This window comes from Schistocerca americana, chromosome 2 (assembly GCF_021461395.2).
Source record: "Schistocerca americana isolate TAMUIC-IGC-003095 chromosome 2, iqSchAmer2.1, whole genome shotgun sequence".
Lineage (NCBI taxonomy): Eukaryota > Metazoa > Arthropoda > Insecta > Orthoptera > Acrididae > Schistocerca > Schistocerca americana.
Window position 1 is genome coordinate 34,922,516 of NC_060120.1, and position 14,866 is coordinate 34,937,381.

General features: G+C 41.2%; 1 protein-coding gene across 1 annotated transcript in view; it reads right to left on the bottom strand.

Moving 5' to 3' along the window:
* Window positions 1-433: 433 nt before the first annotated feature.
* LOC124595803 (ubiquitin carboxyl-terminal hydrolase 22) overlaps window positions 434-14,866 on the bottom strand; it is a 135,200-nt gene continuing 120,767 nt past the window's right edge. The window contains exon 9 of the mRNA XM_047134694.1: window positions 434-933. Within this exon, the coding sequence (XP_046990650.1) occupies window positions 891-933 (43 nt within the window). The 3' untranslated portion in view covers window positions 434-890. The remainder of the gene's footprint in view (window positions 934-14,866) is intronic.

Below are 14,866 nucleotides of genomic sequence, written 5' to 3' on the forward strand. Positions count from 1 at the left end.
TAACAAATGAGTGCAATGAAGAATTATAATAAACCCAGCAAGAAAACTCCCTGCCCCCGAAACAAAGTACATGAAAGAGTTAATGTAATACCTGAGCCAGAAAGTGTTTTTTTTTTTCCTCCACCTAAAACACTGAGGACATCCATTTATGTTATATGGGCACTGGTACACACATGGCACCTTGACTCTCCTCTCTACCTGCTCCCACAACCCCTTGCATAAAATTATACCACACATCCACTTTATCAAGGTAGGGTATACCTTCACTACTCCATTACATACAATAAATAAATGTTCTGATTTATGTTAAATTACACAAATATGGAAGTACATAAACCACAAATTTACAGAATTTTTTTAAGATACTTGTTTCTCATTTTAATACAATGGTACATACAAATGATTTTGTATGTTCTCTCTCTCTCTCTCTCTCTCTCTCTCTCTCTCTCTCTCTCTCTCTTTCTAAAACACACACACACACACACACACACACACACACACACACACACACACACACAAATACAAATACAGAGAAATGGCAGTTCTGCACCAGGTACGTTAGTGTTTCAAAGTTTCTCATATCTGGGTATATTTTTTAATGCAAAATCACATGACACCTTCTATATGAAGGCAACTGTAAGTACAGGTTCAATATAAAACAACAAAACTTCAAACTTCTGTCCCACGAAATAAAAAATGAAGTATGAGTATCACAATTATCTTCGAACCAAAGTTTACCGAAGTGGTCAACTGTGCACACAGTCTTCTAGTTACACTGTGTATATCATGATCTTTCTCATGAAATGTCTTGCACAACATTAATATCAACTGAAGAATGCACATCTGGTAATAATACTGTAATCAGTGTCGGGCTAATGTATCCCTCACCTTCATTCGTATTCAAGGAACTGTTTGTGATAAAACAGAAGATAACTGCAATAAAAAGGATAAAAAAAGTTGTCAGTACATATAGACAAGAAGCAACATTTGTGGACAAGACATGCAATAAAATCAAAACTTAATGAAGTATATAATTTTTAGCTTTTAAAGTTCTATTAGTAACATATGAACTCTAGTTGTACTTTTCACTCAAGCATAAAGCTGAAGGTGAGATCTGTTTTTAAGCATCATAGTCATGTCATTGTTATGTGATGGTATTTCATATCCTATCCTCCATATCATAGCCAGGAGGGAATTGTTGTGTAGCACACACTGTTAAGAAGTAAAGATAACAACCCACACAGCTGTACAGCTCCACTGTGCCATCTGACTACTTTGTACCATCCCAATGTGTGTGCTTGTGCCTGTTTGAAAGTGGACACCTGGATTGTTACTATGTTGCCAGTTCCGTAAATAGCTGTGTAGTCATCTTGGGCTGTCAGCTGTCGAGTCCATATACAGACGAGTCTTTGGTACTTTTTAGTATAGGTAAATAAAATAATTGTATGACGAATTGATGAAAAAATATTTGTACCTTAATTCTTATATACTGAGAAGACAGAAAAGCTAAAAACAAAACTAAGAAAAAACATTTTATAGTGGAGCACAAACATTTAGCGGCACGTGAGGTGTCTTAAACTTCTTGTCATGTACATGAGGTAAAGGTGTCAGGACTATAAGGAGGAAAGCCCCACAGTAAGGGAGATATGGAAGGAAGGTATGGCTTAATGTCTAGCCAATGTCGAAGTCAGGGAGACATGGATTCATTGCTGCACCAGAAATCGAACAGAAATGCTGAAGTCAATTTCACCCGATGAAAATATTCTGCCCACATCCTGTGGGATGCAAAAGGAGAATAATAAATTCTCAGAACAGTGCTTTGCTTTGGTAACAGGAAAGACGCTGAGAGATTTTAAGTAAAAATTGTTGGATATCCATTCCATTCACCACATTTGCTGTCCGCCTCAATAGCTGAATGGTCAGCACGATGGAATGCCACGCAAAGGGGCCCGCGTTCGATTCCCGGCTGGGTTGGAGATTTTCTCTGCGCAAGGGCGTGGGTGTTGTGTTTTCTTTATCATCATATCATGCCCATCAACACGCAAGTTGCTGAAGTAGCGTCAACCCGAAAGACTTGCACCAGGTGACCTGTCTACCCAACAGGAGGCCCTAGCCACACGACATTTCATTTCACCACATTTGCTAAGCTTTGACTTCAAAGGAGGACTACCTCGACAATCTTTTACTGTCAAGCTATGAAATTTTCATTTTGCACCCATTTATTTTTGTTATTTTATGCAATAAGTACAATGAAGGCAATATAACACTCTATACCTCACATTACCTAATTTCCTCATCAGGTAGTAACTTTTCATGAGCATCCCTGTTCCCCACCTTTAGTGTTACACCTTGATAGATAGCTGCATGTCTTTAAATTATTTTGACCAGTTACTTTACTCTGACCTGATGGTGATATCAATATTGCTTGAAGAAATTTTGGGCTTGCAACTGGTCATTATCAATTATACTCCACAATATTTTGACTGAGCATCTGCCTGTCATTCTCAGATAGGGCATCGAAGACTGACGAAACGGTAGAAAGGGGAACAAGAGTTAAAATAATATATCCATCTGATATAAAGTGTCCTGTCGGCTCTACCGAGTACCCATCGTGGTTTCCTTTTTGGCTTCCACTCCATTTGGCAGATGAATCCAGATCGGGAAATGATCACTTTCGTGCAAGACATCGACCCCTTCTCATTGAGCAGCGTGAGCAAGAGCTAGAGAGCAAAGTGAGAGATCAGTGGCAGAGAACAACCCAGTTGCTGTACTGAAATGCATGCATGCTCTATCCCACATTTAGCAAATATGCACGATGACATGAGAAGCTTCTCAATTGCTCTTCTCCTGGGGTAGGTAGTTTCAAAGCCCCAAAGCACATTGTGTGCTTTAAAATCACCATAGAGGATGAAGTGGTGGGGGAGCTGTGTAATAAGTTGTCAGGGCTGCTTCATCGAGGCAGCATGTGAAGGCTGCTTCATTGAGCACAGCATGTGAGGGCAAGTAAAAGGAACATACTGTCAATGGATGACGTGCATGCACTGTTAAAGCAACTGCCTGTAAGTTCGTTGTAAGGGAGAGTGATAGGGCGAAGAGTGGTAGTCAGTACTGATGAAAATACCTAGGCCTCCTCTAGTTCTCTCTCCACTCAGGTCGTCCTTTTGGTGTAGGACATAGCCTCGTAGCTCAGGGGTGTATGATTGATGGAAATTAGTCTCTTGGAGACACAGACATAGTGGTCTACCCTGAGATAAGAGACGGAGTCCCACCACATGTTTCCTGAACCCCTTCAAGTTCCACTGTAGGATGGGAGCCATTTCACTGATGTGGTTTTAATTTAGCCCTGGCTTTGCACCGCAGAGGTCAAGCACTTGTACAGCGAGGGGGAGTGAAGGGGCTGCTTGGATCCGAGGCATCTATGATGTCCTCCTCATCAGTCAGAAAGAATTACATCTAATGGTGCTTGGGACAGCTTTTGACCTTTCCCTGAACCCTGTCAAGTCGAGGATGGGGGGAAAGGGGGCATTGAGAGGTACTATACTTGTCGTATGCCTTCTTGACACTCACAACGGAACTGTTGTTGGTCTTGTCTGCTTTGACTGCTTTACTCTTACTCGCCTTGCCTTGGCATGCACACACACACACACACACACACACACACACACACACACACATACAGGTGCTGGCAGTAGGTGGTTGTATATTGGACGATGTCTGTGTCGAATCATCGACCTTAGGGACAGATTTCTGCACCATGGAAGCATAAGACGTGGTAAAGACGGGAGGTTTCGTCAGCTTATATCCCTTTTTTGCTTCAGCATAGGCGTCCGCTTGGTGACTCTGAGTTCCTGAATTTTCTGTTCCTCTGCAAAAACAGGGCAGTTTTGGCTCCAGACTGGGTGGTTCCCAGAGCAGTTAATGCAGACTGCTGGATATAGACAGTCAATCCCAGCTTCAAGGGCTGTTTTGCACATTTCCCACGGGTCACTTCACCCCCCCCCCCCCCCCCACCCCACCCCCCCGCAGCTCAGCACTGTGTGACCAAAATGCTGGCATTTGTAGCATCATATAGGGTTAGGTACATAAGGCCTAACCCTAAGTTAGAGGAAACCTGCCATGATGTGGTCAGGCAGTGTTGGAAAGCTGAAGGTCACAATGAAGGTAGCGGTCTTCTCAATTTCCCCATTATTCCCACCTTATTTTTTGCTCTACATCCACTTTCCTCTGCAATGCCTATTCCTTTTTAAATTTAAGTTTTTTAAGTTTTTTGATGTCCATAATGTCATGGCATGTGACCACACCCTTGCTAAAGATAAGGGAGTTATGCAGTTCAACACTTACATCATATTCACGCAATTTTTTGGACTTCGTAAATAGTTCCATCTGCTTTGCCCTGTTAGTCTAGACCAGTAGGGAACCAGTCCTCAGCCACTTTATAGACTTTAGGCTTCCAGCAAGTCCTTTATGGACGTAGAAGGGGGACACTTTTTCATATGTTCCCTCTTTCCTCTTAATCACTAAAAACACATTTTGATTTACGACTCCTTGAGCCCTGTTACTAGAAGGCAAGTGATTCAGATTATCAGGAGAGCTAGCCCTCCACATTCATTTGGAGGATTGGGTGTGGGTACTCTCAGGTAGTACACCCTTCCCACTGGGAGGAGATGAAGATTGCAAGGGTTCCACCTTGATCCCATGAGCAGCTAGGGATTAAGGGTCACTCAGACAGAGCCCCGCGTGCCTCAGCAAGCCTTATACAAATTAGGTGCGGCAGGTTTCCCAGAGGTTGCCCACTAACAACTGTTCCACCTCAACAACCATGCATCTCATCAGCAAGCAGCACACCTTGTGATTGACGGTTTTTTTATTAGAAGTTTGTTCCATCCTCGTGATGCGGGTGGTCAAGCCAAGGTTCCTGTTCGCTGGCAGTGCTTACCAGTCCCCGGCTAGGGAACCCTGGGCTCACCAAGCCTGTACTCAGCAAATGAATGTTGAGCCCCTCAGGGCCAAACCATCCGGAAAGGCAGACAATAGTCTCTCTCTATTTCCAAAGTGAACCAGATGTTCTTACGAGTGGAACTGATGTAAAATAAAAAATCCATTAATTTATCTTTTACATGAGGCTACACTGTGAACATATCATCCATATAACTTCATATTACAGTTGGTTTAAGGGCCACTGATTAGAGTGCTCGTGGCTTTCTGTCCAAGAGCCTCGTACTGCTGTGATCACTGAAGGACAATTTGTAATAGCAGTAGGCTGGAATTTACAAAACACTTTGCCAGTACGGTATGGCTTTTACAAGTCAGATCATGTACACTATGAAAGTATCCCACACTGAATATCAGAACTGCACATGCCTTTCACAACCGAGCATGTCTGCCATTGTCCGACATTGTACCTGCACCAGAAATTCAATGGATAGTTACTGCTCACCATATAGCCGAGACGCTGAGTCGCAGACGGTGTAGTGCACCTGGGAGTGTGCAGGGACGAGGTGGAGAGCGGGGCAGGTAAGTGCAATTGGGAGATTAGACACAGGTTGGGAGGGGGTTAGTGGTAAAGTAGAGAAGTAAAAATGCTGGGTGTGTTGGTGGAATACAAGGCTGTGTAGTGCTGGAACGGGAACAGGGAAGGGGCTAGATGAGTGAGGACAATGACTAACAAAGTTTGAGGCCAGGAGGGTCATGGGAACGTAGAATATATTGCAGGGAGAGTTTCCACCTGCGCAATTCAGAATTCCATCTTGTTCCTGCCTGTTCTCCAGCAGCACTTCACTGTTCCCTACCCCCACCCTGTTATCAACTCCCCCTCCCCACCCCAGCCTCCTCATTTCTCCCACCCAGTTGCCTCTCCCGTCATGCATTACTGCTGCTGCTGCTTCTGGGGTAGCCTGGCTTCTGCTGTCAGAGACTGTGGTAACGTTTGTGTGTGTGTGTGTGTGTGTGTGTGTGTGTGTGTGTGTGTGTGTGTGTTTTTTTTTTTTTTTTTTTTTTTTTTTTGACAAATGCCTTGTTGGATGAAAGCTTATTTTGTGACAGTCTTTCTGTTGTTTCTATCTGCGACTCAGCATCCCTGCTATATGGTGAGTAGCAACTATCCTTTTCATAATTCTGTTACATTCCATCCTGGCTTTTCCACTGTTAGAAATTCAATGGAGTGTGATGAATTAATAATTTTAGCCGCAGCAACATCTTTTTAGGAAAGTATTATTAAATAATTCATGGAAAGACATACGATGGAAAATCTGATGAACTGTGACAGCAGATATCAGTTTCACTATTTATTTATTTATTTATTTGCTATTTGCTTTTAGCCTTTTATCTACATAAAAGAACAGACTGAATGTTACACATGAATTCCCTTAATAAAGCACATAACATTTTAACACGATTTTGAAAGTGTTAGTAATAACTAAGCATTATGCTATTTAAGAGGATGGAGGGGGGGGATCTACAAAGAATAACTACATTAAAACAAAAAGTTAATAATAACTAAAAAAGGACTGAATAGTACTATATGACCATCAGCTGCATAGATATCTGTTCACCTGGAATATAGAAGGCACACACTACTTTTCTATTACACTATGCGGCGCTTGGTAGGTCACAAATTTTGTAATTTATAATTCTGGACTACACTACTACAGTGCTATACCACAACACTGTACTACACAGCATTACACTTCACTATTGTACTTAGTATTAGAACTAAACTGGATGTCTCATTTGTCAGGATGGTTAGCCCTTGGTGCACTGAGGTGCAACTCCGGATTCATAGGCACTGTGTTGTCGTGCCACCCAATGTGTTGAGATTGGGAGGTGGCTGTCAGGGTCTTAGGACGTCCTTCCTGATCCACCCCGACGCTCGTCACCTCACTGCTCCCAGAAGGTGGTTGTCGGTGGTTGTTATCACGATCAATGTAAGGCCTCTTCATGGTTGTCTCTAAGGCATGTAGGCTTGCAGTTCATAAGCTGCTATCTTAGCTGTGAGTGAGTTCAGCTTAAGCTACTGTTTCTCATTCCTTATTATATTACAGACTGTTGCATATCCAAATGTGTTCCTGATCCTGGTCCGTAATATCTCATCTGATGTCACACTCCCAGACAATGTGATGCAGGGTACTGATCTCTTCACATTCACAAGTGCCTGTAGTGTGCTGTCCTATTTTTATATGTAGCTGGGACATGGACCATGACCCGACAGTTAGTGTATAGCTCCCTTGGTCACAAGGAAGTACATTGCCCTTGTTCCTTCTTTTATGTTGGGAAGGAACTCCTCCCTGTTTCTGCTCTGTCCAACCAGACTTCTTGCCATTCTTTATCAATGCATGCTTTTATTTCCTTCTTTGATGTGTCTCTTGTGCCCAGTATCTCCTTTACCTTATCATATTCACACTTTTTGAGCCAATATTGTGCACCTCTCTTTCTTACTACTAGGTCTAGAAGTAGCAAGCCAAAATCACCATCAACGCCTCAGTCGCTGTTGTTCTATACATGCCTGTCAGGCACAGAGGTACACTCTCTGCTTGTCAAAAGCCTGCGCTCTCCTTATGTTCCTGGCTCTATGAGCCCAAACGCTCAACCCATAGCCCACAATAGCTAGTAAGATTGAGTTGTGGTACAGTCTTACTGCACTTAGTGGCAGCTGAAAACTTCTTTGGCTAATTGTGCTATTTTATTAAGATTTTAATGCCTTTCTAGCAGATGATTTCTACATGTGCATGGAAGATTTGCTTTTCGTTGATGTAAATTCCTAGGTACCAATATGCTTCTTTTCTTATTGCAGGTTGGTCATTTGTTCTGATTGTGGGGTTTCTCATTCTTGATCAAGTTTATTTTAGTAACAGATAGACTGTTTCGTAATTTCCTATCATCAGTTTGTTTTCTACGCACCAATTGCTTAGTCTTTCAAGAACTACCCTACTGTTTAGCCCTTGTGGTAGCAGATACTATAATTAACAGAACATCTGCATAGGCAATGCAGCCTCTAGTGTTTGTTATAATGTAAAGCTGGTTCAGTAATAGTTCTACGCCAACATCCTAGGACTCTGGACCACAATCAGTGCCCTGTGGGCAGCCTTTTCTTTGCAGGACATTCTAATTGCACCTGCCTGTCTGTGCAATAATCTCAGACTTTTGTAGACACACCTTGGGCAGTCCATCTGTTTCAGCAATATCAATCATTATGGCTATAACATACGTATCATGTGGGACATTCACGATATTATCTGATTTATTGCATCCTCAGTGGACTTCCCTTTCTTGAAATCATACTGCAGGGAGCCTGTTAACTGTCTGTGGTCCCTCAGGCAGAGGCATAGAAGCTTTTCCTGTACTTTGGCCATAGCATTTACCAAGCAAACTGGCCGGTAAGATTTCGGTTCTCTTGGATCTTTGTCTTCCCCTTTGTTTACTGTGATGATATTTGTGATTTTCCACATTCTGGACACCTGACCCTGCAAAAGACGTTCATTTAATAACACAGTTATATAGGGCACAATTTGGTCCACCAACTGATGCAATACTTCTGCTAGTATTCTGTCAGGTCTTGGTACTTTCCCCTTCTTTAACTACATTATTGCTGGACTCACTTTCTCTTGGCAAATGGAATAACAATACTGTTATTCACAGTGAAGGTGCTGATGTAACTCTGTGTCTTCCATCATTGTATCGTCCGGCAACAAAGTTCTGAGTAGGTACAAGACTGACGTTTCCCAGTCTCTCATCATCGTGCCGTCAGATCTTCTCAAGCTTGATAACACAGGGGGTGACTGAACCTTATTTGTTGTTAGTTTGTATGGAAAACCCCAATCATCTGTTACCATTTGGTCCTTAATGTACACCTCCAAATTTTCTACTCTTGTTTGGTGTAGTACACTGAAGCACCAAAGAAACTGGTACAGGCAAGGGTATTCAAATATGGAGATATGTAACCAGCAGAATAAGACAACAAGTATCTGGTGCAGTTGTTAGAATGGTTACTGCTGCTACGATGACAGGGTATCAAGATTTAAAGTCAGTTTGGACATCGAACAACAACTTTCACAACGTTAACAGTTATTTGTGACAGAGTTACATGCAATATTTCGGTTTTACTATACATTAAATTAAGCCCTCACATTACAGACATAAATATATGTACAAGAACGATTGTATACTGTCACAAACATTCCACGGACGCTTTTTGCGGAAAGTTCTAGCAAGACATACTGTAGACATAGTGGAAGTTTCATAATTCACCAATTTTAAATTGAAAATTAATAAAAATATTAACAACAAGCATAACTAGACTTAAGTGCCATTTTTTACTTGGTCTCCAACTATCAAGTAGTAATGAAAAAAAAAAAAAAAAGAAAACCAAATTAATGCCTGGAGGCCACCGATGTCAACTATGTTACTGTACTGGAAACATTACACAAAGATAGCATTTTAAGTGAGTTTGAATGTGGTGTTATAGTCAGCGCACGAGCAATGGGACTCAGTATCTCCGAGGTAGTGATGAAGTGAGGATTTTCCTGTATGGCCATTTCACGAGTGTACCGCAAATGTCACGAGTCTAGTAAAACATCAAATCTGCAACATCACTGCGGCCAGAAAAAGATCCTGCAAGAATCGGACCAACAACGACAGAAGAGTATCATTCAACGTGACAGGTGCAACCCTTCTGCAAGCTGCTGCAGATTTCAATGCTGGGCCATCAACAAGTGTCGGCATGTGAACCATTCAACGAAACGCCATCGATGTGGGCTACTGGAGCTAAAGGCCCACTCGTGTACCTTTGATGACTGCATGATACAAAGCTTTACACCTCGCTTGGACCAGTCAACACTGACACTGGACTGTTGATGACTGGAAACATGTTGCCTGGTCGGACGAGACTCATTTCAAATTGTATCAAGTGGATGGACTTGTGTGGGTATGGAGACAACGTCATAAATCCACGGACCCTGCATGTTAGCAGGGAACTGTTCGAGCCAGTGGAGGCTCTGTAATGGTGTGGGACATGTGCAGTTGGAGTGATATGGGACCCCTGATATGTGTAGATATGACTCTGACAGGTGACATGACTGTAAGCATCCTGTCTTGATCACCATTTATGACCATTGTGCATTCCGATGGACTTGGGCAATTCCAGCAGGACAATGCGACACCCCACATGTTCAGAATTGCTACGGATTGGCTCCAGGAACTCTTCCGATTTTAAACACTTCCGCTGACCACCAAACCCCCCAGACACGAACATCGTTGAACACTTATGGGATGCCTTGCAAAGTGCTGTTCAGAAGAGATCTTCACCCCTTTGTACTCTTATGGATTTATGGACAACCCTCTTATGGATTTATGGACAACCCTGCAGGATTCATGGAGTCAGTTCCCTCCAGCACTACTTCAGACATTAGTCGAGTCTATGCCATGTCGTGTTGTGGCACTTCTGCGTGCTCGCGGTGGCCGTACTTGATATTAGGCAGGTGTACCAGTTTCTCTGGCTCTTCAATGTAATTCCTTATATTGTTGTTTGTCTGTTTGATAGAAAATCAACGTTTCTTGTTGCTCTTTTTCCCCTGAAGATCTTTGGAAGTAATTCTCTCCTGCCTAGTTTTCGACTTAAGGACTGTAGGGTGAGACTCCCGGGAATTTTCAACACTTTTGTCTTCCTAATAAATGTTGCGAGTGCCCTGTCTTGCACCCTCCAGTGCTAGCTCCAATTTGTGTGCTTTGGCATCAACATTAAATCTGCTTCCTTGCAGTGGCTGTATCTTGAATTCTGCCTTTAAAAATTCCCAATTTGCTCTGCAATGATTGTATAGTCACCCGGAATAAATGTTTGTGTCTCAGTCACTATCTGCATTTGTAATTGTGAAGTAAATGACATTATTGTCACCACAGACCTTCCAGTTCGCAACATGGTCACTGACTTACCAGATGATAATACATGGGATCTCACAATCCACATGATCTGCTCTGATCATAGGCTGCAGAGTGCACTGATGTCTGTGATAATGCTGAAGACAGCTGGGTTCTGCAGAGACACTAGCAAGGGCACTGCCAGCACAGAGAATGTCTGTCAGTCTTTCATGGCTCACCTGAGGATGACTAGCAGATGCCCAGTCGACATACCATCTACTGTGATCGATGATTGCTGGATGCAAGTATGAAATTTCTTAGAATATTCAATGCGCACGCAAACTTTTAAAATTCATGTCAATGCTAACAGCAGTAGAAGATCTGAAACAGCATGCGCTAGTATCCTATACATTGTCTCTTGCTCATAGTAATGTAATAGATCAAGATTCACGATATTAGTATGTGATATATGTCCTTAGGCAAAATCAAACAATGGAAATCACACGATGGTGAAATGACAATATTACTACTCACTATATGGTGGAGATGTTGAGTCGCAGACAAGCACACCAAAAGGACTGCTAAACAATTAGCAGTCTTTTTTGTGTGCCTCTCTGCAAATCATCTCCATTATATGGTCAGTGGCAATCTATCTTTTTCATAATACTAGTGTATGTCCTTAGTATACATCATGATACGCTGTACTTTTCAACTTGCACAAGTCAGTGTGTAATGGAAGTGGGAATAATAGTTTATTTACAGAATAAAATATGTTAACAGAAATTTCATAAGATGAGGTAACAATCTGATCATCATGTAAACGTATGTTACTTTTAATAGTATTCAGCACAGAATGGAGCACCTTTCTTTGTATAAAACAATCAAGATTTCAGATGTAGTTAGTAATATTGTACAAAGTGGGAATGGTAATTTGTTTTAGATGAAACCTTACATATTTGTAGAGTAACTGTTAAAGGAACTTATGTCTCAAAATTTATCATAGAAATACATTTTGCTTTAGAAGACGACTTACTTAAAATCTCTTATTCATTTTGAGTGTGTTGTCACATTTAAATCAATTTTAACAAATTTGTTTTTATTGTGAGTTACAAAAACAACTGAATCATAACAATAAAAAAAATAATTACACATTGTCATTAATGTACAGGGCTATCACAAATGATTGAAGCGATTTCATAAATTCACTGTAGCTCCATTCATTGACATATGGTCAACTACACACTACAGATACGTAGAAAAACTCATAAAGTTTTGTTCGGCTGAAGCCGCACTTCAGGTTTCTGCCGCCAGAGCACTCGAGAGCGCAGTGAGACAAAATGGCGACAGAAGACGAGAAAGCGTATGTCGTGCTTGAAATGCACTCACACCAGTCAGTCATAACAGTGCGATGACACTTCAGGACGAAGTTCAACAAAGATCCACCAACTGCTAACTCCATTCGGCGATGGTATGCACAGTTTAAAGCTTCTGGATGCCTCTGTAAGGGGAAATCAACGGGTCGGCCTGCAGTGAGCGAAGAAACGGTTGAACGCGCGCGGGCAAGTTTCACACGTAGCCCGCGGAAGTTGACGAATAAAGCAAGCAGGGAGCTAAACGTACCACAGCCGACGGTTTGGAAAATCTTACGGAAAAGGCTAAAGCAGAAGCCTTACCGTTTACAATTGCTACAAGCCCTGACACCCGATGACAAAGTCAAACGCTTTGAATTTTCGGCGCGGTTGCAACAGCTCATGGAAGAGGATGCGTTCAGTGCGAAACTTGTTTTCAGTGATGAAGCAACATTTTTTCTTAATGGTGAAGTGAACAGACACAATGTGCGAATCTGAGCGGTAGAGAATCCTCACGCATTCGTGCAGAAAATTCGCAATTCACCAAAAGTTAACGTGTTTTGTGCAATCTCACGGTTTAAAGTTTACGGCCCCTTTTTCTTCTGCGAAAAAAACGTTACAGGACACGTGTATCTGGACATGCTGGAAAATTGGCTCATGCCACAACTGGAGACCGACAGCGCCGACTTCATCTTTCAACAGGATGGTGCTCCACCGCACTTCCATCGTGATGTTCGGCATTTCTTAAACAGGAGATTGGAAAACCGATGGATCGGTCGTGGTGGAGATCATGATCAGCAATTCACGTCATGGCCTCCACGCTCTCCCGACTTAACCCCATGCGATTTCTTTCTGTGGGGTTATGTGAAAGATTCAGTGTTTAAACCTCCTCTACCACGAAATGCCAGAACTGCGAGCTCGCGTCAACGATGCTTTCGAACTCATTGATGGGGACATGCTGCGCCGAGTGTGGGAGGAACTTGATTATCGGCTTGATGTCTGCCGAATCACTAAAGGGGCACATATCGAACATTTGTGAATGCCTAAAAAAACTTTTTGAGTTTTTGTATGTGTGTGCAAAGCATTGTGGAAATATCTCAAATAATAAAGTTATTGTAGAGCTGTGAAATCGCTTCAATCATTTGTAATAACCCTGTATACGCTAGGCCAAAAGGTAGGGCAAGTTAGTTCAGGCCTGTGTAATTCAGTGCAGTTGTAAGTTGTAATATGCAAGTTGTTGGAAGTGAAAATTGTTAATAAAATAAGAACTCATGAAAAGTGGATGTCGAAATTTATTTTAAAAGTACCACTCTGTTCAATATTATGTATATAATTAAAAAATGGAAAATCCAGGACTATCACTGTAAAACAGAATGAATAGATGTTTCAGTCAACAGCCATGGACTGCAATGAGTTATTCAACGTAAGAATTTGAGAACTTATGTTACGTATCTCGCCTCAAAGTTTCTTAAGATATTACAAAAATCTCAATAAATTAACTGAGAGAAATGCAATTTTGGGACTAAAAAACTATTTGGTCATTTTTTGTAAATATATAAGAAGCAGGAGCATTACAGTATTGCACCTGATTTTGCCAAAATGCTGCCACTAAACTAAAATCTTCTAGTTGTTACAATACTACTGTCTTTATATGAAGGGTTAAGTGATTCACTCACATTTATCCACTTTTAATAATGTGGCGTTCACCACAGAAATAGGAAATTTTCTCCAGCTTGTTCTGTATTTCATAACACTTTCTTATAGATCACACAAATGAAGAGTATATGTACAGTTAAAGGAGACAGGTAACAGTCAAAGCACAGATGTCATAAGATGTACTGACAATACAAACAGAGTCTGAAGTAAGACAATCACCTGAAGTAATTTAATGAAACCAGATAAAGCCTAAATAAGGGTGTCTAGATGGGGATCGGAGCCTCCGTCTTCCAAATACAAGGCAAGTCTGCTAAAAACGTCGTTGATATTGTTTTTTTTTTATCTCGTGTACAATGCTGTTTCATTAATACAATTTTATGAAGGAGTTTTTTCATTGTAAAAAGTAAGTAGTATGATTTTCACTAATTCTTCTACTCTTCTTTTTTCTTATATAGTGCATTTCTGCAGTAAAAGTAAATATTTTAAGAGTTGGCAGCATAAACTAACTTGAATAAAAAGTTTATTATAACACATGTCGAATTTCTATTGTCTATGGAGATAAGTTTTCATTTTGTGGGTTGGTACTCGAGTTGCTATAGCTTTTATTATCAACTGTCATTTTTGTTTTGACGCTCAAATTGCAAAGATATTCTTCAGTTTATATAACTGAATTTTTCAACTGTGATTGTGATTTGCTGGGCAATTCTGCTGTATCGTTTAAGCGTGCTGAACATACATTGACGGAAAAAATTGCAACACCAAGAAGGAGTTTTGCAAAACACAAATGCAAGCTGGCAGGCATGTTACCACATCGGAAGATTATATCTATTCAAATTTCATGGCAGTCACATAAGAGTGGTGCTAGTAGTGCCAATATGAGAATGCAAAGCACTTTAATGGTCATGAGGGTTATTTACTTTTAGATTGGATGTGATGAGTTGATATTAGTCAAGGAAGCCTTTAAGGCACAAGGACACCATTATCAATAGCTCACTGAATTTGAACAAGATCTT